This window comes from Panulirus ornatus, chromosome 3, assembly GCF_036320965.1.
Source record: "Panulirus ornatus isolate Po-2019 chromosome 3, ASM3632096v1, whole genome shotgun sequence".
NCBI lineage: Eukaryota > Metazoa > Arthropoda > Malacostraca > Decapoda > Palinuridae > Panulirus > Panulirus ornatus.
In genome coordinates, this window is record NC_092226.1 from 29162391 (window position 1) to 29190116 (window position 27726).

The 27726-nt window shown below is 41.2% G+C and overlaps 1 protein-coding gene across 10 annotated transcripts in view; it reads right to left on the reverse strand.

Moving 5' to 3' along the window:
• The window catches only part of LOC139761740 (uncharacterized), a 313003-nt gene that overhangs the window by 140437 nt on the left and 144840 nt on the right, over positions 1–27726 (reverse strand). For all 10 annotated transcript variants that reach the window (XM_071686163.1, XM_071686174.1, XM_071686205.1 and 7 more), the window contains 2 exons: positions 20990–21486; positions 9488–9591 (listed from right to left, as the gene is read on the reverse strand). In XM_071686163.1, the coding sequence (XP_071542264.1) occupies positions 9488–9591; positions 20990–21486 (601 nt within the window). The remainder of the gene's footprint in view (positions 1–9487; positions 9592–20989; positions 21487–27726) is intronic.

The following is a 27726-nucleotide window of genomic DNA, read 5'->3' on the forward strand; positions in this document are numbered from 1 at the left end:
TAAAGGAATGATCGTAATTGTGTAGACTGAGATATGGCTGACAAAAAACTGAAGAATGTCAAAAGTGAAAACTCCTCAAATAAAACCTTCATAAGAAAGGCTTGTGCAGAAGTATCCTTCTGATATGGGTCTAACAAATGTTTAGATGTGGTTGAAAAGAAAATCCTTTAATTCAAAAGAAGACATACCCTCAGATAAAGATTTCAAATTGCCTCAGTAAACCAGAAGGGGGTGATCCACTTTCTAATCTCTATACCTCAAAGTATTCTCTGAAACATTTAACCAGATGTAAGACGAGAAGTTCTTTAAAAGGAACCTTAAAAAAACAACATAAGGGTATTCAAAACTTATATGTTTAACCCTCTCTCACAGAAGTTGGAAAATCGTAATTCAAGACATGTTATCTTAGAGGAAAAGATTCTTATTGCTAGAATGTTAGAAAATAACTGGCTGTAACAACATGAAGAATTTCAACAACCCCCGTTTAAAAATGCCAGGGGTATAAGTCTCCTCAAGAAAAACAATCTGACAACCTGAGAATCAATTCCAGGAAGGTTCCACATAGGATAATTTGAAAACCCCTATCAGAAGGACCCAAAGGCACACTTGTATTTTATTAGGGTAGAATTCTAAGGGGGCCTCAGAAACCCCAGATAATCTGAATCTCAGGGAACAAGTTGTTCAAAACGAATGTAATTGATATTTTCTGAGTAAATGCATGAATATCAAGAAGCAAGTAAATGTCATGTTTCCCAACTTTCAGGCTGTAACAGTATGATTAAATCCATATGCATGGGTATGGAGGATGGAAGGAATATGATACAAGTGGAAGGGCCTATAACAAGAAGGAAGGTAAAAAGAGCATAATGAGGCTGAAGAATGGAGGAGAAAGTGTGATAGACTGAATGGATTTGATATGTAATTCAGCATGGAAACAAGGGTGTGCCTGAGGATTGGGTGTAAGCTATCATTGTTCCTTTATTCAAAGGAAAAGGTGCCAGGGATGTATGTAGCAATTAGAGGGAAATAAGTCTGTTAAGTATATCTGGAAAAAAGTATGTTAAGAGAGTTGATTGAAAGAGTGTTGGATGTGCCTGAATGCAGAATGTGAGGAGCATGGGAGTTTTAAGAAAGGTATGGGATGTGTAAATCAGAATTTTGTTGTGAAAATGACTGGAAAACTGTCTAGCAAAAGGTAAGAAGTTGAATGAAGCTTTTATGGATCTGAAGAAAGATATGATATTGGAATGAAATATTCTGAAGGATGTGTCAAGGATATATGAGGTAGGGGAACAACTGTTGGGTGGTGTAAAAGCCTTCTATAAAGCAGCAAATGCATTTGTAAAAGTTTATAGAGAGTTGAGCAAAAGTTTTGATATACATGTAGGAGTGAAGCAGGGCTTTGATGTCAACATGACATTTCAACATATATATGGATAGAGTGATAAGGTGAAAGCAAAACACAAAATAGGGGGGTGCAGAGATGGAGTGTGCAGTGAGGTATGGTGGCTAGTGGCAAGCCTATCTGCTGATGATACTGTTTTGTTTGCTGAGAGTGTAGAGGAACTGCAGAAGATTATAAGTGTGTCTTTTCTAAGCATAGGTAATTGGAGGTAAATGTGAGTAAAATTAAAGTAATACATTTGAAAGAATGTGAGTAAAATTAAAGTAATACATTTGAAAGGAAAAAGAGTGAAAGTATAGATTTTGCAAAACCCAACAGAGTGAAAGAATAAAGTGTATCAAACTGTGTTATATATTTGGGGGGAAAAACTGGAAGAGATGAGAATTTAAGTATCTAGGAGCTATCTTGGGTAAGTTTGGTGATATGGACGGAGAGATAGGGGAGAGAGCTATTCAGGGCAAAAGAGCCACTAGGTCCCTTAAAAGAATAATGAAGAGTAAAGGTGTAAGTATGGAATAGATGAAAGCATTAGTTAAAGGACTGCATAGTCCCCCCAACCCTGACTTATGCAGCTGAAACATGGACATGGAATGAGTCACAGAGGTCCCGAATCCAGGTTTTGAAAAGGAGCTATTTAATAGGAGCATATGGTATGACTAGATGGAATAAAGAAATAAATGAAAGGAGTATGAGAGATGTGGAATGGCAGGGAATGCAAGTGGAATGATTTGTGGAGTGGTAGAGTGGGTGAAATGTAATCCGTTGAGGTGCTTTGGTATGAAAAATGTGAATGATGATGAGTTTACAAGGAGAGTGTATGATAGTACAATTAAAGGGGCTGGTATGAGAGAAAGACCACCTGTGACATGGGGAAACAGAATTGAAGAGTACTAAAGGGATAGAAATGGTGGAAGAATGCATGGAATAGTATATGCAAGGAAGGCATGTAAGGAGAGTGATAAGTGGAGATTGTTTTGCAGTGGCCATCCCCTTGATAGGAGTCCAGAGAGGGAATGGGTATCAGAGGTACAGATAGACAGATTAACAGATAGAAAGATAGATAAAAGTATGAACGTCACTAGAATTACTAGGATTTATTTTTCCCTGATACTAATTATCACATTCTTTTTCTGAAGCTAATTACAGTTGCTTGTGACATAAGGCATCTCTACATACCAATTAAGTGTGCCTCCCATTTTATATCTGTGCAGACAAAAACATTTATTCCTGAGGATAGAGGAGAAAGAATACTTCCCACATATTCTCTGTGTGTCGTAGATGACTGAATGGGGCGGGAGCAGGAAGCTGGAGCCCTTCCCCCCTCCTTGTATCTAAATTTCTAAAAGGGAAAAGATCAGAAGAAAGAGTCATGCAGGGAGTGCTCATCCTCCTCGAAGGTTAAGATTTGGGTGTCTAAATGTGTGTGGATGTAACCAAGATGAGAAAAAAGGAGAGATAGGTAGTATGTTTGAGGAAAGGAACCTGGATGTTTTGGCTCTCAGTGAAAAGAAGCTCAAGTGTAAAGGGAAAGAGAGGTTTGGGAATGTCTTGGGAGTAAAATCAGGGGTTGGTGAGAGGACAAGAGCAAGGGAAGGAGTAGCACTCCTGAAGCAGGAGTTGTGGGAGTATGTAATAGAGTGCAAGAAAGTAATCTCTAGATTAATATGGGTAAAACTGAAAGTGGACAGAGAGAGATGGGTGGTTATTGGTACCTATGCACCTGGTCATGAGAAGAAAGATCATGAGAGGCAAGGGTTTTGGAAGCAGCTGAGTGAGTGTGTTAGCAACTTTGATGCATGAGACCAGGTTATAGTGATGGGTGATTTGAATGCGAAGGTGAGTAATGTGGCAGATGAGGGCATAATTGGTGTACATGGGGTATTCAGGGTTGTAAATGGAAATAATGAAGAGCTTGTAGATTTGTGTGCTAAAAAAGGACAGGTGATTAGGAATACCTGGTTTAAAAAGAGAGATATACATAAGTATACATACATTAGTAAGAGAAATGGCCAGAAGGCATTACTGGATTAGGTGTTCATTGATAGCTATGTAAAAGAGAGATTCTTGGATGTTAATGTGCTGAGAGGGGCAACTGGAGGGATGTCTGATCACTATCTTGTGGAGGCAAAGGTGGAGATTTGTAGAGGTTTTCAAAAAAAAGAGAAAATGTTGGGGAGAGCAAGGGAGTTTGGAAAGGAGATTTGTGTGAAGTACCAGGAGAGATTGAGTGCAGCATGGCAAAGGGTGAGAGCAAATGATGTAAAGGGAGTGGGAGAGGAATGGGATGTATTTAGGGAATCAGTGATGGCTTGCGCAAAAGATGCATGTGGCATGGGAAAGGTGGGAGGTGGGCAGATTGGAAAGGGTAGAGAGAGGTGGGATGAAGAAGTAAGATTGTTAGTGAAAGAGATGAGAGAGGCGTTTGGATGATTTTTGCAGGGAACTAGTACAAATGACTGGGAGATGTATAAAAGAAAGAGGCAGGATGTCAAGAGAAAGGTGAGAGAGGTGAAAAAGAGGGCAAATGAGAGTTGGGGTGACAGAGTATATTTAAATTTTAAGAAGAATAAAAAGATGTTTTGGAAGGAGGTAAATAAAGTGCGTATGACAAGAGAATAAATGGGAATATTGGTGAAGGGGGCAAATGGGGAGGTAATAACAAGTAGTGATGAAGAGAGAAGGAGATGGAGTGAGTATTTTGAAGGTTTGTTGAATGTATTTGATGATAGAGTGGCAGATATAGGGTGTTTTGGTTGGGGTGGTGTGCGAAGTGAGAGGGTCGGGGAGAATGGTTTGGGAAACAGAGAGGAGGCAGTGAAAGCTTTACGGAAAATGAAAGCCAGCAAGGTGGCGGGTTTGGATGGTATTGGAGTGGAATTCACTAAAAAAAAGGTTGTGACTGTGTTGCTCATCGGTTGGTAAGGATATTCAATGTATGTATGGATCGTGGTGAAGTGCCTGAGGATTGGCAGAATGAATGCATAGTGCCATAGTACAAAGGCAAAAGGGGTAAAGGTGAGTGTTCAGATTACAGAGGTACAAGTTCGTTGAGTATTCCTACGAAATCATGGAAATCATATGGGAGGGTATTGATTGAGAGGGTAAAGGCATGTACAGAGCATCAGATTGGGAGCTGTGTGGTTTCAGAAGTGGTAGAGGATGTGTAGATCAGGTGTTTGCTTTGAAGAATGTATGTGAGAAATGCTTAGAAAAGCAGATGGATTTGTATGTAGCATTTATGGATTTGGAGAAGGCATATGATAGGGTTAATAGAGATGCTTTGTGGAAAGCTTTAAGAGTATATGGTGTAGGAGGTAAGTTGCAAGAAGCAGTGAAAAGTCTTTATCAAGGATGTAAGGCATGTGTATAGTAGGAAGACAGGAAAGTGACTGTTTCCCAATGAATGTTAGTTTGCAGCAGGGGTCTGTGATGTCCCCACGGTTGTTTAATTTGTTTATGGATGGGGTGGTTAGGGAGGAGAATGCAGGACTTTCGGAGAGAGGGTCACATATGATGTCTATTCTGGATGAGAGGGAATGGGAAGTGAGTCAATTGTTTGCTGATGATACAGTGCTGGTGGTTGATTCTGGAAAGAAACTGCAGAAGTTGGTGACTGAGTTTGGTAAAGTTTGTGAAAGAAGAAAGTTGAGAGTAAATGTGAATAAGAGCAAGATTATTAGGTTCAGTAGGGTTGAGGGACAAGTTAATTGGGAGGTAAGGTTGAATGGAGAAAAACTGGAGGATGTGAAATGTTTTAGGTATCTGGGAGTGGACTTAGCAGTGGATGGAACCATGGAAGTGGAAGTGAGTAACAGGGTGGGAGAAGGGGCAAAGGTTCTGGAAGCATTGAAGAATGTATGGAGGGCAAGAACATTATCTCGGAGAGCAAAAAATGGGTATGTTTGAAGAAATAGTGGTTCCAACAATGTTATATAGTTGTGAAGCATGGGCTATAGATAGGGTTGTGGGGAGGAGAGTGGAAGAGTTGGAAATGAGATGTTTGAGGACAATATGTGGTGGGAGGTGGTTTGATCAAGTAAGTAATGAAAGGGTAAGAGAGATGTGTGGTAAGCAAAAGAGCATGGTTGAGAGAGCAGAAGAGGATGTGTTGATATGGTTTGGACATATGGAGAGAATGAGTGAGGAAAGATTGACAAAGAGTATATATGTGTCAGGGGTGGAGGGAACTAGAAGAAGCGAGAAACCAAATTGGAGGTGGAAGGATGGAGTGAAAAAGATTTTGAGTGATTGGAGCCTGAACATACAAGAGGGTGAAAGGCGTGCAAAGAATGGAGTGAATTGGAATGATGTGGTACACCAGGGTCGACGTGCTGTCAATGGATTGACCCAGAGCATGTGAAGCGTCTGGGGTAAACCATGGAAAAGTCTGTGGGGCCTGGATGTGGATAGGGACCTGTGGTTTCGGTGCATTACACATGACAGCTAGAGACTGAGAGTGAACAAATGTGGCCTTTTTTGTCTTTTCCTGGCACTAACTCGCTGAAGGGGGGATGTTATTTCACGTGTGGCAGACTGGCAAAAGGAATGGATGAAAGCAGCAAGTATGAATATGTTTTTTTTTTTTTTTTTTTTTTTTTTTAATACTTTGTCGCTGTCTCCCGCGTTTGCGAGGTAGCGCAAGGAAACAGATGAAAGAAATGGCCCAACCCCCCCCCCCCCCATACACATGTATATACATACGTCCACACACGCAAATATACATACCTACACAGCTTTCCATGGTTTTCCCCAGACGCTTCACATGCCTTGATTCAATCCACTGACAGCACGTCAACCCCGGTATACCACATCGCTCCAATTCACTCTATTCCTTGCCCTCCTTTCACCCTCCTGCATGTTCAGGCCCCGATCACACAAAATCTTTTTCACTCCATCTTTCCACCTCCAATTTGGTCTCCCTCTTCTCCTCGTTCCCTCCACCTCCGACACATATATCCTCTTGGTCAGTCTTTCCTCACTCATTCTCTCCATGTGCCCAAACCACTTCAAAACACCCTCTTCTGCTCTCTCAACCACGCTCTTTTTATTTCCACACATCTCTCTTACCCTTACGTTACTCACTCGATCAAACCACCTCACACCACACATTGTCCTCAAACATCTCATTTCCAGCACATCCATCCTCCTGCGCACAACTCTATCCATAGCCCACGTCTCGCAACCATACAACATTGTTGGAACCACTATTCCTTCAAACATACCCATTTTTGCTTTCCGAGATAATGTTCTCGACTTCCACACATTCTTCAAGGCCCCCAGAATTTTCGCCCCCTCCCCCACCCTATGATCCACTTCCGCTTCCATGGTTCCATCCGCTGCCAGATCCACTCCCAGATATCTAAAACACTTCACTTCCTCCAGTTTTTCTCCATTCAAACTCACCTCCCAATTGACTTGACCCTCAACCCTACTGTACCTAATAACCTTGCTCTTATTCACATTTACTCTTAACTTTCTTCTTCCACACACTTTACCAAACTCAGTCACCAGCTTCTGCAGTTTCTCACATGAATCAGCCACCAGCGCTGTATCATCAGCGAACAACAACTGACTCACTTCCCAAGCTCTCTCATCCCCAACAGACTTCATACTTGCCCCTCTTTCCAAAACTCTTGCATTTACCTCCCTAACAACCCCATCCATAAACAAATTAAACAACCATGGAGACATCACACACCCCTGCCGCAAACCTACATTCACTGAAAACCAATCACTTTCCTCTCTTCCTACACGTACACATGCCTTACATCCTCGATAAAAACTTTTCACTGCTTCTAACAACTTTCTTCCCACACCATATATTCTTAATACCTTCCACAGAGCATCTCTATCAACTCTATCATATGCCTTCTCCAGATCCATAAATGCTACATACAAATCCATTTGCTTTTCTAAGTATTTCTCACATACATTCTTCAAAGCAAACACCTGATCCACACATCCTCTACCACTTCTGAAACCACACTGCTCTTCCCCAATCTGATGCTCTGTACATGCCTTCACCCTCTCAATCAATACCCTCCCATATAATTTACCAGGAATACTCAACAAACTTATACCTCTGTAATTTGAGCACTCACTCTTATCCCCTTTGCCTTTGTACAATGGCACTATGCACGCATTCCGCCAATCCTCAGGCACCTCACCATGAGTCATACATACATTAAATAACCTTACCAACCAGTCAACAATACAGTCACCCCCTTTTTTAATAAATTCCACTGCAATACCATCCAAACCTGCTGCCTTGCCGGCTTTCATCTTCCGCAAAGCTTTCACTACCTCTTCTCTGTTTACCAAATCATTTTCCCTAACCCTCTCACTTTGCACACCACCTCGACCAAAACACCCTATATCTGCCACTCTATCATCAAACACATTCAACAAACCTTCAAAATACTCACTCCATCTCCTTCTCACATCACCACTACTTGTTTTCACCTCCCCATTTGCGCCCTTCACTGAAGTTCCCATTTGCTCCCTTGTCTTACGCACTTTATTTACCTCCTTCCAGAACATCTTTTTATTCTCCCTAAAATTTAATGATACTCTCTCACCCCAACTCTCATTTGCCCTTTTTTTCACCTCTTGCACCTTTCTCTTGACCTCCTGTCTCTTTCTTTTATACATCTCCCACTCAATTGCATTTTTTCCCTGCAAAAATCGTCCAAATGCCTCTCTCTTCTCTTTCACTAATACTCTTACTTCTTCATCCCACCACTCACTACCCTTTCTAATCAACCCACCTCCCACTCTTCTCATGCCACAAGCATCTTTTGCGCAATCCATCACTGATTCCCTAAATACATCCCATTCCTCCCCCACTCCCCTTGCTTCCATTGTTCTCACCTTTTTCCATTCTGTACTCAGTCTCTCCTGGTACTTCCTCACACAGGTCTCCTTCTCAAGCTCACTTACTCTCACCACCCTCTTCACCCCAACATTCACTCTTCTTTTCTGAAAACCCATACAGATCTTCACCTTAGCCTCCACAAGATAATGATCAGACATCCCTCCAGTTGCACCTCTCAGCACATTAACATCCAAAAGTCTCTCTTTCGCACGCCTGTCAATTAACACGTAATCCAATAACGCTCTCTGGCCATCTCTCCTACTTACATAAGTGTACTTATGTATACTTATGAATATGTACAAGTGTATATATGTATATATCTGTGTATGTATACGGAGGTGTACCTTAAAATGTATGTGTACATATATGTGCATGTATGGGCGTTTATGTATATACATGTCTATGTGGGTGGCTTGGGCCATTCCTCATCTGTTTCCTTGTGCTATTTTGCCGATGCGAAGATGGTGATTAAGTATAATATAATATATATAAAAACATCTACATACCAATAAAGTGTGCCTCCCAATTTATATTTCTGGTGTGCAGACAAAAGCAAAGACTATACAGTAACGGCTGGCCACTTTCAAAATGTAGACTCCATAGCAAATATAATTAAAGGGTTAAGTGTGGTAACCAAGCTTGAACATATTCCAGTTTTGTTCCATTCTGTGAACAGCTTACTGAACATTTCAGTATCCATGTACTTGAGTGTAACTCTAATGTTCACCAGCAAAAAGTTTCCTCCTTTACAATTCTATTGATGTGGAGTTCTATACCTCGAAAACTTGACTGCAGTCTTAAAATCTCTTTTAAATGTTCAACTAATCACAAAGAAAATTTCATTATAGTTTAATGTTCCCAAGTAATCTACTGCAAAAAAAGGTATGGTTAACATTATCTAAATACAGATACAAAAGGTACAACAAATACAGAGTAATTCATCCAATTTGTATTTTCCAGTATTTCTTTCCTATCCAGAAAAATGGCAATCAACAAGAATATACATCAGCCAGTTCCTATTCACACTAAAAAGAATTAATCCTCTGTAATTCTTACAGTAACTTTTACTCCCTTTTCCTTTATACTGATGACAGGACAATGGTAATAGCCGATGAAATGAGATTTCAGTATAAAAGAAACGAAATTATTTGCAGAGAATGTCAATAAAATTTCTCCTGCAGCTAAAGAGATGCTTTTTATAAACTAACCTGTGTGGACTGGTGGTGCTGTGGGATCCAGGAGGAGGCATTGGTGGCCGATTTACCAGACTAGAGGGTGAAGAGCCTTGTGGAGGATTCTGTTGCTGCTTTGGCTGGAAGGAACAAGATTATCATTGTAACTTTCCTATAATGGCTGTTAGCTGAACCTAAATCAAGATGGCACAAACACAATCTTGGCCAAATGTCAGAATCACTCAAATGTTCAAAATCTTAAAGCAATACTAAAAACATATGAAGAATACTCAAGACTGGTTTGCCTTTAATAAAAAGTAACAACTATCCAAATGAATGCCCCTTGAAATAAGAATGGGTAAAAGGACTGATGGTTACCAGAGTAAGAATGTACAAAGGAAAGGTAAAAAGGCAAAGAAACTGAGAAAGAATGAGGTATAGGTTCACTCCACTAAATTGACCTTTTAGGTGGAGCATTATGTAGTCTCAAACATTAAAGGGATAACAGGATGTGTTCTGAGTACAGTAGTTCACATATTATAACAATTTCACCACATCAATAAATCACTGTATAAGTTGATAAACCATACATACATACATTGAATATCCTTACCAACCAGTCAACAAGACAGTCATCCCCTTTTTTAATAAATTCCACAACAATACCATCCAAACCCGCTGCCTTGCAGGCTTTCATCTTCCGCAAATCTTTCACTACCTCTTCTCTGGTTACCAAATCATTCTCCCTGACCCTCTCACTTCGCACACCACCTCGGCCAAAACACCCTATATCTGCCACTCTATCATCAATTCGCCACTACTTGTTAGTACCTCCCCATTTGCCCCCTTCACCAATGTTCCCATTTTTTCTCTTGTCTTATGCACTTTATTTACCTCCTTCCAAAACATCTTTTTATTCTCCCTATCATTCAATGATACTCTCTCACCCGAACTCTCATTTGCCCCCTTTTTCACCTCTTGCACCTTTCTCTTGGCATCTTGCCTCTTTCTTTTATACATCTCTCAGTCATTTGCACTATTCTGCAGAAATCATCCAAATGCCTCTCTCTTCTTTCACTAACAATCTTACTTCTTCATCCCACCACTCACTACCCTTTCTAATCTGCCCATCTCCCACCTTTCTCATGCCCTTTCTAATCTGCCCATCTCCCACCTTTCTCATGCCACAGGCATCTTTTGTGCAAGCCATCACTGCTTCCCTAAGTACATTACATTCCTCCCCCACTCCCCTTACGTCATTTGCTCTCACCTTTTTCCATTCTGCACTCAATCTCTCCTGGTACTTCCTTGCATAAGTCTCCTTTCCAAGCTCACTTACTCTCACCACTCTCTTCACCAAAACATTCTCTCTTCTTTTCTGAAAACCTCTACATATCTTTACCTTCATTTCCACAAGATAATGATCAGACATCCCTCCAGTTGCCCCTCTCAGCACATCAACATCCAAAAGTCTCTCTTTCACATGCCTACCAATTAACACATAATCCAATGATGCTCTCTGGCTAACTCTCCTACTTACATATGTATACTTATGTATATCTCTCTTTTTAAACCAGGTATTCCCAATCACCAGGCCTTTTTCAGCATACAAATCTACAAGCTCTTCACCATTTCCATTTACAACACTGAACTACCCATGTACACCAATTATACCCTCAACTGCCACATTACTCACCTTTCCACTCAAATCACCCATGACTATAACCAAGTCTTGTGCATCAAAACTGCTAACACACTAACTCAGCTCCTCCCAAAACACTTGCCTCTCATGATCTTACTTCTCATGACCAGGTGCAGAGGCACCAATAATCACCCATCTCTCTCCATCCACTTTCAATTTTACCCATATCAATCTAGAGCTTATTTTCTTACACTCTATCACATACTCCTACAACTCCTGCTTCAAGAACAGTGCTACTTCTTCCTTTGCTCTTGTCCTCTCACCAACCCCTGACTTTACTCCCAAAACATTCCCAAATCACTCTTCCCCTTTACCCTTGAGTTTCATTTCACTCAGAGCCAAAACATCCAGGTTCCTTTCCTTAAACATACTACCCATCTCTCCTTTTTTCTCCACACACATTTAGAAAACCCAATTCGAGGAGGATGAGCACTCCCCGCATGACTCCTTCGTTTCCCCTTTTAGAAAGTTAAAATACAAGGAGGCGAGGGTTTCTAGCCTTCTACGACACACGGGAATGTGTAGGAAGTATTCTTTCACCCCTATCCCCAGGGATAATTGAATGTATGTATGGTTCATGGTGAAGTGCCTGAATATTGGCAGAATGCATGGATAGTGCCATTGTACAAAGGGAAAGGGGATAAAGGTGAGTGTTCTAATTACACAGGTTTGTTGAGTATTCCTGGGAAATCATATGGGAGGGTATTGATTGAGAGGGTGAAGGCATGTACAGAGCATCAGATTGCGGAAGGGAATTGTGGTTTCAAAAGTAGTAGAGGATGTGTGGAGCAGGTGTTTGCTTTGAAGAATATACGTGAGAAATACTTAGAAAAGCAAATGGATTTGTATGTAGCATTTATGGATCTGGAGAAGGCATATGATAAGAGTTGATAGAGTTGCTCTTTGGAAGGTATTATGAGAATATGTTGTGGGAGACAAGTTGCTAGAAGCAGTGAAAAGTTTTATCGAGGAGGTAAGGCATGTGTACAAGTAGGAAGAGAGGAATGTGATTGGTTCCCAGTGAATGTCAGTTTGTGGCAGGGGTGTGTGATGTCTCCATGGCTGTTAAATATGTTTATGGATGGGGTTGTTCGGGAGGTGAATGCAAGAGTTTTGGAGAGAGAGGAGGCAAGTATGCAAGTCAGTTGTGGATGAGAGGGCTTGGGAAGTGAGTCAGTTGTTGTTTGCTGACGATACAGCACTGGTGGCTAATTCAGGTAAAGTTGGTGACTGAGTTTGGTAAAGTGTGTGAAAGAAGAAAGTTGAGAGTAAATGTGAATAAGAGCATGGTTATTAGGTTCAGTAGGGTTGAGGGACAAGTCAAGTGGGAGGTAAGTTTGAATAGAGACACACTGGAGGAAGTGAAGTGCTTTAGATATCTGGGAGTGGATTTGGCAGCGGATGGAACCATGGCAGCGGAAGTGAGTCATAGGGTGGGGGGAGGGGGCAAAGGTGCTGGGAGCGCTGAAGAATGTGTGGAAGGCGAGAACGTTATCTTGGAGAGCAAAAATGGGTATATTTGAAGGAATAGTGGTTCCAACAATGTTATATGGTTGAGAGGCATGGGCTATGGATAGGGTTGTGTGGAGGAAGGTGGATGTGTTGGAAATGAGATGTATGAGGACAATATGTGGTGTGAGGCATTTTGATCAAGTAAGTAGTGAAAGGGTAAGAGAGATGTGTGGTAATAAAAAGAGTGTGGTTGAGAGAGCAGAAGAGGATGTATTGTAATGGTTTGGTCACATGGAGAGAATGAGTGAGGAAAGATTGACAAAGAGGATTTATGTGTCAGAGGTGGAGAGAACGAGAATTGGGAGACCAAATTGGAGGTGGAGGGATGGAGTGAAAAAGATTTTGAGCGATCGGGGCCAGAACATACAGGAGGGTGAAAGGCGTGCAAGGGATAGAGTAAATTAGAACGATGTGGTATACTGGGATTGACCTGCTGTCAATGGATTGAACCAGGGCATGTGAAGTGTCTCGGGTAAACTATGGAAAGTTTTGTGGGGCCTGGATGTGGAAAGGGGGCTGTGGTTTTGGTGCATTACACATGTCAGCTAGAGTGAGTGTGAACAAATATGGCCTTTGTTGTCTTTTCCTAGCACTAACTCGCATGCACACGAGGAGAGGGGGGGGTGCCATTTCATGTGTAGCATGGTGGTGGCAGGACTGGACGAAGGCAGCATGTATGAATATCTACATGTGTATATATGTATATGTCTGTTTATGTATATGTATGTATGCATTTATGTATATGTATGTAAAGATCATGAGAGGCAAGTGTTTTGGGAGCAGCTGAATGAGTGTGTTAGTGGTTTTGATGCACGCGACCAGGTTATAGTGATGGGTGATTTGAATGCAAAGGTGAGTAATGTGGCAGTTGAGGGAATAATTGGTATACATGGGGTGTTCAGTGTTGTAAATGGAAATGGTGAAGAGCTTGTAGATTTATGTGCTGAAAAAGGACTGGTGATTGGGAATACCTGGTTTAAAAAGCGAGATATACATAAGTATACGTATGTAAGTAGGAGAGATGGCCAGAGAGCGTTATTGGATGACGTGTTAATTGACAGGCGCGCGAAAGAGAGACTTTTGGATGTAAATGTGCAGAGAGGTGCAACTGGAGGGATGTCTGATCATTATCTTGTGGAGGCGAAGGTGAAGATTTGTATGCGTTTTCAGAAAAGAAGAGTGAATGTTATGGTGAAGAGGGTGGTGAGAGTAAGTGAGCTTGGGAAGGAGATTTGTGTGAGGAAGTACCAGGAGAGACTGAGTACAGAATGGAAAAAGGTGAGAACAATGGAAGTAAGGGGAGTGGGGGAGGAATGGGATGTATTTAGGGAATTAGTGATGGATTGCGCAAAAGATGCTTGTGGCATGAGAAGCGTGGGAGGTGGGTTGATTAGAAAGGGTAGTGAGTGGTGGGATGAAGAAGTAAGATTATTAGTGAAAGAGAAGAGAGAGGCATCTGGACGATTTTTGCAGGGAAAAAATGCAATTGAGTGGGAGATGTATAAAAGAAAGAGACAGGAGGTCAAGAGAAAGGTGCAAGAGGTGAAAAAGAGGGCAAATGAGAGCTGGGGTGAGAGAGTATCATTAAATTTTAGGGAGAATAAAAAGATGTTCTGGAAGGAGGTAAATAAAGTGCATAAGACAAGGGAACAAATGGGAACTTCAGTGAAGGATGCTAATGGGGAGGTGATAACAAGTAGTGGTGATGTGAGAAGGAGATGGAGTGAGTATTTTGAAGGTTTGTTGAATGTGTTTGATGATAGAGTGGCAGATATAGGGTGTCTTGGTCGAGGTGGTGTGCAAAGTGAGAGGGTTGGGGAAAATGATTTGGTAAACAGAGAAGAGGTAGTGAAAGCTTTGCGGAAGATGAAAGCCGGCAAGGCAGCAGGTTTGGATGGTATTGCAGTGGAATTTATTAAAAAAGGTGGTGACTGTATTGTTGACTGGTTGGTAAAGTTATTTAATGTATGTATGACTCATGGTGAGGTGCCTGAGGATTGGCGGAATGCATGCATAGTGCCATTGTACAAAGGCAAAGGGGATAAGAGTGAGTGCTCAAATTACAGAGGTATAAGTTTGTTGAGTATTCCTGGTAAATTATATGGGAGGGTATTGATTGAGAGGGTGAAGACATGTACAGAGCATCAGATTGGGGAAGAGCAGTGTGGTTTCAGAAGTGGTAGAGGATGTGTGGATCAGGTGTTTGCTTTGAAGAATGTATGTGAGAAATACTTAGAAAAGCAAATGGATTTGTATGTAGCATTTATGGATCTGGAGAAGGCATATGATAGAGTTGATAGAGATGCTCTGTGGAAGGTATTAAGAATATATGGTGTGGGTGGCAAGTTGTTGGAAGCAGTGAAAAGTTTTTATCGAGGATGTAAGGCATGTGTACATGTAGGAAGAGAGGAAAGCAATTGGTTCTCAGTGAATGTAGGTTTGCGGCAGGGGTGTGTGATGTCTCCATGGTTGTTTAATTTGTTTATGGATGGGGTTGTTAGGGAGGTGAATGCGAGTTTTGGAAAGAGGGGCAAGAATGAAGTCTGTTGTGGATGAGAGAGCTAGGGAAGTGAGTCAGTTGCTGTTCGCTGATGATACAGCGCTGGTGGCTGATTCATGTGAGAAACTGCAGAAGCTGGTGACTGAGTTTGGTAAAGTGTGTGAAAGAAGAAAGTTAAGAGTAAATGTAAATAAGAGCAAGGTTATTAGGTACAGTAGGGTTGAGGGTCAAGTCAATTGGGAGGTAAGTTTGAATGGAGAAAAACTGGAGGAAGTAAAGTGTTTTAGATATCTGGGAGTGGATCTGGCAGCGGATGGAACCATGGAAGCGGAAGTGAATCATAGGGTGGGGGAGGGGGCGAAAATCCTGGGAGGTTTGAAGAATGTGTGGAAGTCGAGAACATTATCTCGGAAAGCAAAAATGGGTATGTTTGAAGGAATAGTGGTTCCAAAAATGTTGTATGGTTGCGAGGCGTGGGCTATGGATAGAGTTGTGCGCAGGAGGGTGGATGTCCTGGAAATGAGATGTTTGAGGACAATGTGTGGTGTGAGGTGGTTTGATCGAGTAAGTAATGTAAGGGTAAGAGAGATGTGTGGAAATAAAAAGAGCGTGGTTGAGAGAGCAGAAGAGGGTGTTTTGAAATGGTTTGGGCACATGGAGAGAATGAGTGAGGAAAGATTGACCAAGAGGATATATGTGTCGGAGGTGGAGGGAACGAGAAGAAGTGGGAGACCAAATTGGAGGTGGAAAGATGGAGTGAAAAAGATTTTGAGTGATCGGGGCCTGAACATGCAGGAGGGTGAAAGGCGGGGAAGGAATAGAGTGAATTGGATCGATGTGGTATACGGGGGTTGACGTGCTGTCAGTGGATTGAATCAGGGCATGTGAAGCATCTGGGGTAAACCATGGAAAGCTGTGTAGGTATGTATATTTGCGTGTGTGGACGTGTATGTATATACAAGTGTATGGGGGTGGGTTGGGCCATTTCTTTCGTCTGTTTCCTTGCGCTACCTCGCAAACGCGGGAGACAGCGACAAAGCAAAAAAAAAAAAAAAATGTATATGTTGAAATGTATAGGTATGTATATGTGCGTATGTGGGTGTTTATGTATATACATGTGTATGTGGGTTGGTTGGGGCATTCTTTCATCTGTTTCCATGTGCTACCTCGCTAATGTGGGAGACAGCAACAAAGCATACTAATAAAAAAAAGTTGATAAACACAAACATTATTAATGTCATTAAAATGACTTACAGTACTCAATATAAAAAATGAAAAAATACAATGAAAAATACGTTATTTCTTTATTACAAGGGTTGCACTTTGACCAGAATGTAATGCACTCCCTCTCAATAACAAAGCTCATGCATAACCTTCTCTCTACAAGACCTAGTCCTGGTATTATCTAAGGCCTTTCTAAAGGCTTCTGCACCACAAGGCTGCACTACTTCCAGTTGCAGAAAAATGTAGAATCCTTTGGAGTGAGAAGTTCTTTTACAAGACTGTACCCCTAACAATACAGGCTTTCCAAATTATTACTTTTTCTTGCAGTGTCACCTTGAACAGGTGGAGTCCAGTAATAACCCTCAACTGATTACACATACATATACAAGGAACAGCAATAAATATCAAAAAGTATTTGCTCCCCTTAAAAATTCCTGTACATCAGGTATTGATTATAAGACACTAGTTTCAGAATTCTTTTCATACATGATCCCCATTTCCTGCGTTACTGAAGCAACGCCAATACCCGACGAAGAAAGGCTGCATCTGCTCCCATCCATTCTCTAACTATTATGTGTCATGTACCAAAACCACACCACCCTATCCATAACCAGGCACTACAAACCTTTCTATGGTTTACCCCAGACACTTCACATGCCCTAGATCAGTCCAATGACAGCACATTGATGCCAGTATACCACATCTTTGCAATTCATTCTACCCTGTGAATGCCTTTCATGCTCCTGCATGTTCAGGCCCTGATTGCTTAAAATTTTTTTCACTCCATCCTTCCATCTCCAATCTGGTCTCACCATTCTCATTCCCTCCATTTATGACATGTATAATCCTCTTTATCAACCTTTCTTCACTCTTTCACTGCATATGTCTCAACCATTTCTGCATACCCTCTTCAGCTCTTTCAACCACACTCTTTTCATTACCACACCTCTCTCTTACCCTCATATTACTTACTTGATCAAACCACGTCACATCACAAATTATCCTCAAACATTTAATTTCCAACATATCCACCCTCCTCTGCACAGCCTTTCTATAGCCCATGCCTTGCATCCATATAATAATGTTGCAACTACTATTTCTTCAAACATACCCATATTTGTCCTCCCAGATAACAACCTCTCTTTCAACACATTCTTTAGCACTAACACAGCCTTTGCCCCCTTCCCCCACCCTATGACTCACTTCTTCTATGGTTCCATTTGCTACCATGTCCACTTCCATAATTCTAAAACACTTTACTTCCTTCCTCCAATTTTTCTCCAATCAAACTCACATCCCAGCTACCCTGTCCTTTAACCCTACTAAAATTAATAACCTTGCTTTCATTCACATTTACTCTCAAATTTCTCCTTTCACATACTTCCAAACTTAGTCACCAACTTCTGTAGTTTCTCAATCGAATCTGTCATCAATGCTGTATCACCAGTAAACAACTAAATCACTACCCAGGCCCTCTCATCCATCACAGACTGCATACTTATCCCTCTCTCCAAGACTCTCACAATTACCTTGCTCACAACCCAATCTATAAACAAATTGAACAACCATGGTAACATCACACACCCTGCTGAGACCAACCTTCAGAAACATGCTTTACATCACTGATAAAAACATTTCACTGCTTCTAGGTGCTTTCCTCCCACACCATATATGAGTAAGATCTTCCACAAGGAATCTCTATCAACCTTATCATAAGTTTACTCCAGATCCATAAATGCCACATACAACTCCATCTGTTCCTTTAAGTATTTATAACAAATGTTCTTTAAATCAAACATCTAATCCACACATCCACTACTACTTCTGAAACCATGCTGCTCCTCCACACTTTGATGCTCTTTACATACCTTCACCCTCTCAATCAATACCCTCCCATACTACTTACCAGATATACTCAACAAACTTATACCTCTGTTGTTTGAACTTTTACCTTCATCTCCCTTTCCTGTATGCAATGGCACTATATATGCATTTTGCTAATTCTCAGGCAGCTCACAACGATCCAAAAATACATTGAAAATCCTTACCTACCAACAAACAACTGCAATACCATCCATTCCAGCTCCTTTGCCATATTTCATCATATGTAAGACTCTCACTACCTCTTCTCACATCACTAAACCATTCTGCATGACTCTCTCACATCACATACCATCCTAACCCAAACATCCTACATCTGCCACTCTACTGCCACTCTATCATCAAACACATTGATTAGTCCTTCAAAATACTCACTCCATCTCTTCATCATTCATCACTACCCTGTTACCACTTCACCTTTTGCCCCTTTAACGATGTTCCCATTTGTTTTCTTGTTTTTCAGACATTATTCATCTCCTTATACAGCATCTTATTCTCCCTAAAGTTTACTGATACTTACTCACCCCAACTCTCAGTTACCCCTATATAAGCCCCTGTACCTTACACTTGACCTCCTCCTGCTTTCTCTTATAATTCTCCTACTCATTTCCACTTTTCCCCTGTAAGTATTGGCCAAATGCCTCTCTTTTCTCTTTCACTACTAGTACCTTTACTTCTTTATCCCACCATTCATAACCCTTTCTAATCTGCCAGCCTCCTACCTTTCACATGTCACATGCATCTCTTGCACATGCCAGCGCTGCTTCTCAAAATACTTCACATTCCTCACCCATTAACCTTGCTTCATTCATTCTCACTCAATCTCTCCTGATATTTCTTCACACAAGTCTCTATTCCATGTCCACTTACTTTAACCATTCTCTTTTCACTGACATGATTTCCTCTTTTTCAAAAACCTCTACAAATCTTTATCTGCACCTCCACAAGACAGTGATCATAAAACCAGTCAGCTACCTCTCTAAGCACATTTACATCCAGAAGTATCTCTTTTACATGCCTATCAATCAATATGTAATGTAATAGAGCCTGGTGACCATATCTCCTACTCACATATGTATACTTGTGTACATCTATCTTTTTAATCCAGGTATTCCCAATCACCAATCCTTTTTCAGCACACTACAAGTAGTTCACCATTTCCATACATAACACTTAATACCCCATGCCCTACAGTTATACCCTCAACTGCCACATTTCTCACCTTTACATTTAAATCACTCCTCATCAATACCCAGTCTCTTACATGAGAATTGCTGGCACTAACTTAGCTGCTCTTAAACCACTTGCCTCACAAGATCCTTCTTTCTTCACTTTCATTTTTACCAACATCAATCTGGAATTTACTTCCTTACACTCTTTCACACTTCTTTACACTTCCACAGCTCCTGCTTCAGTCCTCTTACCAACAGCCAACTTTAGCCCTAAGACGTTTCTAAACCAATCTTCCCCTTTATCCTTGAAATTTGTTCACTCAGAACCAGAACAACCAGGTTTCTTTCCTAAAACATACTATCTCTCCTCTCTTATCTTTGTTACATCCACACACATTTAGATACTCCAGCCTGAGCCTTTGAGGAGAATGAGCACTCCATGCGTGGCTTCTTCTATCTCTTCTTTTATAAATTCAACTATAAGGAAGGGGGTTTCCCAGCCTCCCACTCCTGTCCCCTTAGTCGCCTTAAGAAAAGCAGCAAATGTGGAAGTAAAACTTTTTCTCCCCTATCCTTGGAATAGAGTGTTTCAGAAGTGTCTCAGCATATCATAATCTTGAACGTTCAGACAGTAAATATAAACTGTATGCATTTAACAATATGTGTGCACATACAATGCATATACATGAATGGGGCCTTGTATATCAAGAATGTGTGTGAAGGTAAGAGCATAAAATAGAAATGAGTACAAGATTAAGTATTTTCTGAGTACCCACACACTGCCTGCACATCAAAACAAAAAATATACAGGCTGAGCTATCCCTTATTCAAAATGCCTGGGATCACAAGTGTTTCAAATTCTTGAACATGCATATACATAATGTGATATCTTGGGGCTGGGACTCAAGTCTAAAACAAAATCTACCTTATGCACATAACCTGAAGGTAATTTATACAATATTCTTAATAATTTTGCACATGTAACAAAGTTTGTGTAACACTGAAACATCAGAAAGCTAAGATGTCACAACCTCGGCCACCTATGAGAAAAATCCGCAGTTGTTTGGCATCACCTTCATTTCTGACTCTGAATTCATATGCTAATGATAAGCAATCATTTTTTTAAACTTGTTCACAAATAAGTAATCAACAGTAAAAAATTTCAAATACTATTAATATAATGGAAAAATAATGTGTTTAGGTGTAGAATTTTCCAACTGAAACATCATGTCGCTGCTCAAAAAATTTCAGATTTTCAAGCATTCAGGATTTCGGATTTTCGGATTTGGGATAATCAACCCGTATATGTGTGGAAGGCAAGAATGTTATCTCTGAGAGCAAAAATGGGTATGTTTGAAGGAATGGTGGTTCCAAAAATGTTATATGGTTGCGAGGCATGAGCTACAGATATGAAAATGGTGAATATGTATTAAAAAAAAAAGGACCAGAAATGTTAACACTATATTCATCTGTACATAAATATGATGTCCCTAAAGAAATATCCATCCAATGTTTGTTTCTGAAAAGTCACATCATCTGACATATACCTTTATAAAGGGAGAAGTGATGTTTTGACGACCAACTTGCCGCAGATTACTTTCAGACATTTGTGAAACTTTGGGAAGTCCTAGAACTGGAGCAGATCCATGTCCAGAGGAGTCTGGTGAAGGCGGGCCATGATGGGCATGGTCTGTAGGGCCATGAACTCTTGATGCTGTGCCTGAAAATCCTCCATGCTGAATTCCAGATCCGTGATTTGGAAATGAGGAACTTCTTGTCACTCCTTGGAGTGAGACATCCCTACTTGGAGGCTGCAGATTATGAGGCATGAAGTTAGGTGGAATAGGTTGAGGTGGACGATCACTGGTGGGCTGTGGTGTTGGGTAACGTCGGTTTGTCAAATGAGGTGGCTGTGAATGATTTGGACTCGTACTTACAGGCTGCGATCTTGTAGGCAAACTGGGAAGACCTCTTGTTGGTGGACTTGGGTAGTTTGGGGTGCTGATTACAGCTCGAGGGGTCATATAGAGTCCATGTTCTTCACCTACAAAAAGGAAGAAATATAATGCAAGTTATAAAATAAATTACCAGTCACACCTATCAAATTAGTTTCAGAGAAACCTTTACATGTAACTGAATTTTTAGAATGATAAATTTCTCTAGGGGACATGAAATTAAGTAGTTTTGGATCAGCATAAAAATGTGCACATAATCTATTATCATTTTGTTTTTCATACTTGACTGTCGTTTCCCATGTTAACAAGGTAGCATCAGGAACATGGGAAAAGGAACAGATGAGGACAGGATACACTTGCTCACATCCATTCTCTAGCTGTCATGTGTAATGCACAGAAAACACAACACCCTATCCATAACCAGGCCCAACAGATCTTTCCATGGACAATCCTGGAAGCTTCACATGCTCTAATTCAGTCCACTGACAACATGTCACTTCAATATACTACATCATTCCAATTCACTCTATCCTGTGTATGCCTTTCACCCTCCTGCATGCTCAGGCCCAGATTGCTTAAAATCTTTTTCACTCTATCCTTCCATCCCCAATTTAGTCTCCCTGTTCCCTGCCTTTCTGACAGATATATCCTCTTGGTCAACCTTTCCTCACTCATTCTCTTCATATGTCTAGATATTTTCAGCACACCCTCTACTGTTCTCTCAACCACATTCTTTTTATTAAAAACACCTCTCATACTCCTTAATATTTTACTTAATCAAACCTCACACCACATACTGTCCTCAAATATTTCATTTCCAATGCATCCACCCTCCTCTGCACACCCTTATCCACAGCTCATACCTTGCATCCATATAATATTTTTGGGACCACTATTCCTTCAAATGTACCCATTTTTTTCCTTCCCAGATAATTTTCTCTTTCCACATCAGTGATCCAGGAGCTTTCGCCCCCTTCACCACCCCAAGACTCACTTCTTCCACGCTTCCATTCACTGCCATGTCCACTCTGAGATATCTAAATTACTTTACTTCCTTCAATTTTTCTCAATCCAAACTCACACCTCAACTAACCTGCCCCTAAACCCTACTAAACTTAATATCTTAGCTTTTACTTACATTCACTCTCAACTTTGTCCTTTCACACACCTTATCAAATTCAATCACCAACTTCAGCAGTTTCTTACCCGAATTAGCCACCAGTGCTACATCATCAGCAAACAACTGACACTTCCTAGGCCCTCTCATCCCCTATAAACTGCATACTTGCCCCTCTCCCCAAGACTCTTACATTTACCTCCCTAATTACCCCAGCTATAAACAAATTGAACAACCATAGTGACATCACACACCCATGCTGCAGGCCAACCTTCACTTGGAACCATTTACTCTCCTCTCTTCCTACTTATACCCTTGATAAAAATTTCTCACTGCTTCAAGCAATTTTCCTCCTATGCCATATATTCTTAAGACCTTCCACAAAGAATAAAGCAGCTCTATCAACTGTATCATACGCCTTCTCCAGATTCATAAATGCCTTATACAAATCCATCTGTTCATTAAGTATTTCTCACACACACTCTTTAAAACAAACCTGATACACACATCCCCAACCACTTCTGAAACCCTCTCAATCGCACCTCGTACAATCAACAAACTTATAACTCTGTAGTCTGAACACTTACCTTTATCCCCCTTGTCTTTACACAATGGTGTTATACAAGCATTCTGCCAACTGTCTGGCACCTCACCATGATTCATACATGCACTGAAAATCCTTACCAAGCAATCAACAACAGTCGCCCTTTTCTTAAAAAATCCAACTGTAATACCATTTGTACTCCTTCTCTGTAACTACTGCCCAAATGTCTTCTCTTCTCTTTCACTAGCAACTTTAAGTCATCCCACCACACACTAACCTTTCTAATATACCCAACTCCTACTTTTTGCATGCCAAATGGCTCTCTTGCATATGCCAACACTGCTTCCCTAAATAAACACCATTCCTCACCCACTTCCCTTGCTTCATTTACTCTCACCTTTTGCCATTCTATACTCAATCTCTCCTGGTATTTCTTCACACAAGTCTCTTTTCCAAGTTCACTTACTTACACTACTCTCATCTTCCCAATGCTGTTATCTATTTTGTGAAACCTCTATAAATGTTCACCCTTGCCTCCACAAGACAGTGATCACACATCCCACCATCTGCCCCTCTCAGCACATTTACATCCAAAAGTTTCCCTTTACATGCCAATCAATTAATATGTAGTCCAACAATACCTTTTGACCAGCTCTCCAACTTAAATAATATATATTGGTGTATATCCCTCTTTTTACACCAAGAATTCCCAATCACCACTCCTTTTTCTGCACAAAAAGTTTTTATCGAGGATGTAAGGCATGTGTACGAGTAGGAAGAGAGAAAAGTGATTGGTTCCCAGTGAATGCCGGTGTGTGGCATGGGTGCGTGATGTCTCCATGGTTGTTTAATTTGTTTATGGAAGGGGTTGTTAGGGAGGTGAATGCAAGAGTTTTGGAGAGAGAGGGGCAAGTATGCAGTCTGCTGTGGATGAGAGAGCTTGGAAAGTGAGTCAGTTGTTGTTTGCTGATGATAAAGTGCTGGTGGCTGATTTGGGTGAGAAACTACAGAAGCTGGTGACTGAGTATGGTAAAGTGTGTGAAAGAAGATAGCTGAGAGTAAATGTGAATAAGAGCATGGAAATTAGGTTCAGTAGGGTTCAAGGACAAGTAAATTAGGAGGTAAGTTTGAATGGAGAAAAACTGGAGGAAGCGAAGTGTTTTAGATATCTGGGAGTGGATTTGGCAGTGGATGCAACCATGCAAGCATAAGTGAGTCACAGGGTGTTGGAGAGGGTGAAGGTTCTAGGAATGTTGAAGAATGTGTGGAAGGCAAGAATGTTACCTCAGAAAGCAAAAATGGGTATGTTTGAAGGAATAGTGGTTCCAACAATGTTATATGGTTGTGAGGTATGGGCTATAGATAGGGTTGTATGAAGGAGGGTGGACATATTGGAAATGAGATGTTTGAGGATAATATGTGGTGTGAGGTGGTTTGATTGAGTAAGTACTGAAAGGGTAAGAGAGATGTGTGGTAATAAAAAGAGTGTGGTTGAGAGAGCAGAAGGGGATGTATTGAAATGGTTTGATCACAGGGAGAGAATGAGTGAGGAAAGATTGACAAAGAGGATATATGTGTCAGAGGTGGAGGGAACGAGAAGTGGGAGACCAAATTGGAGGTGGAAGGATGGAGTGAAAAAGATTTTGAGCAACTGGGGCGTGAACATACAGGAGGGTGAAAAGCGTGTAAGGAACAGAGTGAATTGGAACGATGTGGTATACCAGGGTCGACATGCTGTCAGTGGATTGAACCAGGGAATGTGAAACGTCTGGGGTAAACCATGGAAAGTTTTAAGGAGCCTGGATGTGAAAAGGGAGCTGTGGTTTCGGTGCATTACACATGACAGCTAGAGACTGAGTGTGAACGAATGTGGCCTTTGTTGTTTTTTCCTAGCACTACCTCGTGCACGTGGGGGGAGGGGGGGTGCCATTTCAGGTGTGACAGGGTGGTGGCAGGAATGGATGAAGGCAGCACATTTGAATATGTACATGTGCATATATGTGTATGTCTGTGTATGTATATGTATGTATACATTGAAATGTATTGGTATGTATATGTGCGGGTGTGGGTGTTTACGTATATATGTGTATGTGGGTGGGGTGGGCCATTCTTTTGTCTGTTTCCTTACGCTACCTCACTAACATGGGAGACAGTGGCAAAGTATAATAAATAATAAATATATACATTAAATACATATTTGCCTTTTCCCACATTAGCAAGGTAGCGTTAAGAAGAGATGACTGAGCCTCAGAGAGAAAAACCTCACTTGGCCACCTCCTCTGTTCCCTCTTTTGGAAAAGTAATAACTGCAGGGGAGAATTTCAAGCCCCCTGCTCCCTCCCCGTTTAGTTGCCTTCTATTTACATGCAGGGAATACGAGGGAAGTATTCTTTCTCCCCTATCCTCAGGGAGTGGGGAGGAATGGAAAGTATTTAGGGAAGCAGTGATGGCTTGTGCAAAAGATGCCTGTGGCATGAGAAAGGTGGGAGATGGGAAGATTAGAAAGGGTAGTGAGTGGTGGGATGAAGAATTAAGATTGTCAGTGAAAGAAAAGACAGAGGCATTTGGGTGATTTCTGCAGGGAAATAGCACAAAATGACTGGGAGGTGTATGAAAGAAAGAGGCAAGAGGTCAAGAGAAAGGTGCAAATTGTGAAAAAGAGGGCAAATGAGAGTTGGGGTGAGAGAGTATCATTAAATTTTAGGGAGAATAAAAAGATCTTTTATCCTGGGGATAAGGGAGAAAGAAAACCTCCCACGCATTCCCCGCGTGTCGTAGAAAGCAACTAAAGGGGATGAGAGCAGAGGACTAGAAACCCTCCCCTCCTTGTATTTTAACTTTCTAAAAGGGGAAACAGAAGAAGGAGTCATGCAGGAGTGCTCATCCTTCTCGAAGGCTCAGATTGGGGTGTCTAAATGTGTGTGGGTGTAACCAAGATGAGAAAAAAGGAGAGATAAGTAGTATGTTTGGGGAAAGGAGCCTGGATGTTTTGGCTCTGAGTGAAACGAAGCTCAAGGGTAAAGGGGGAGAGTGGTTTGGGAATGTTTTGGGAGTAAAGTCAGGGGTTGGTGAGAGGACAAGAGCAAGGAAAGGAGTAGCACTACTACTGAAGCAGGAGTTGTGGTAGTATGTGATAGAGTGTAAGAAAGTAAATTCTAGATTGATATGGGTAACACTGAAAGTGGATGGAGAGAGATGGGTGATTATTAGTGCCTATGCACCTGGGCACGAGAAGATAGATCATGACAGGCAAGTGTTTTTAGAGCAGCTGAGTGAGTGTGTTAGCAGTTTTAATGCACGAGACCAGGTTATAGTGATGGGTGATTTGAATGCAAAGATGAGTAATGGGGCAGTTGAGGGAATAATTGGTGTACATGCGGTGTTCAGTGTTGTAAATGGAAATGGTGAAGAGCTTGTAGATTTGTGTGCTGAAAAAGGATTGGTGATTGGGAATACCTGGTTTAAAAAGAGATATACATATGTATACGTATGTAAGTAGGGTAGATGGCCAGAGAGCGTTACTGGATTATGTGATAATAGATAGGTGCATGAAAAAGAGACTTTTGGATGTTAATGTTCTCAGGGGTGCAACTGGAGGGATGTCTGATCATTATCTTGTGGAGGCTAAGGTGAAGATTTGTAGAGGTTTTCAGAAAAGAAGAGAGAATGTTGGGGTGAAGAGAGTGGTGAAAGTGAGCTTGGGAGGGAGACATGTGTGAGGAAGTACCAGGAGAGACTGAGTGCAGAATGGAAAAAGGTGAGAGCAAAGGATGCAAGGGGAGTGGCGGACGAATGGGATGTATTTAGGGAAGCAGTGATGCCTTGTGCAAACAATGCTTGTGGCATGAGAAAGGTGGGAGGTCAGCAGATTAGAAAGGGTAGTGAGTGGTGGGATGAAGAAGTAAGATTATCAGTGATACAGAAGAGAGAGGCATTTGGACGATTTTTGCAGGGAAACAGTGCAAATGACTTGGAGATGTATAAAAGAAAGCAGGAGGTCAAGAGAAAGCTGCAAGAGGTGAAAAAGAGGGCAAATGAGAGTTAGGATGAGAGAATATCATTTAATTTAGAATAAAAAGATGTTTTGGAAGGAGGTAAATAAAGTGCATAAGACAAGGGAACAAATGGGTACATCGGTGAAGGGTGCTAATAGGGAGTTAACAAGTAGTGGTGATGTGAGGAGATAGAGTGAGTATTTTGAAGGTTTGTTGAGTGTTAGATGATACAGTAGCAGATATAGGGTGTTTTGGTCGAGGTGGTGAGTGAAGTGAGAGATTCAGGGAGACTGATTTGGTAAACAGAGACAAGGTAGTGAAAGCTTTGCGGAAGATGAAAGCCAGCAAGGCTGTGGGTTTCGATGGTACTGCAGGGGTTGACTGTGTTGTAGACTGATTGGTGAGGATATTATATATATGTATGGCTCATGGTGAAGTGCCTGAGGATTGGCGGAATGCATCCATAGTGCCATTATACAAAGGCAAAGGGGATAAAGGTGAGTGTTCAAATTACAGAGGTATAAGTTTGTTGAGTATTCCTGGGAAATCATATGGGAGGGTATTAATTGAGAGGGTGATGGCATGTACTTAACATCAGATTGGGGAAGAGTAGTGTGGTTTAATGAGTGGTAGAGGATGTGTGGATCAGGTGCTTGCTTTGAAGAATGTATGT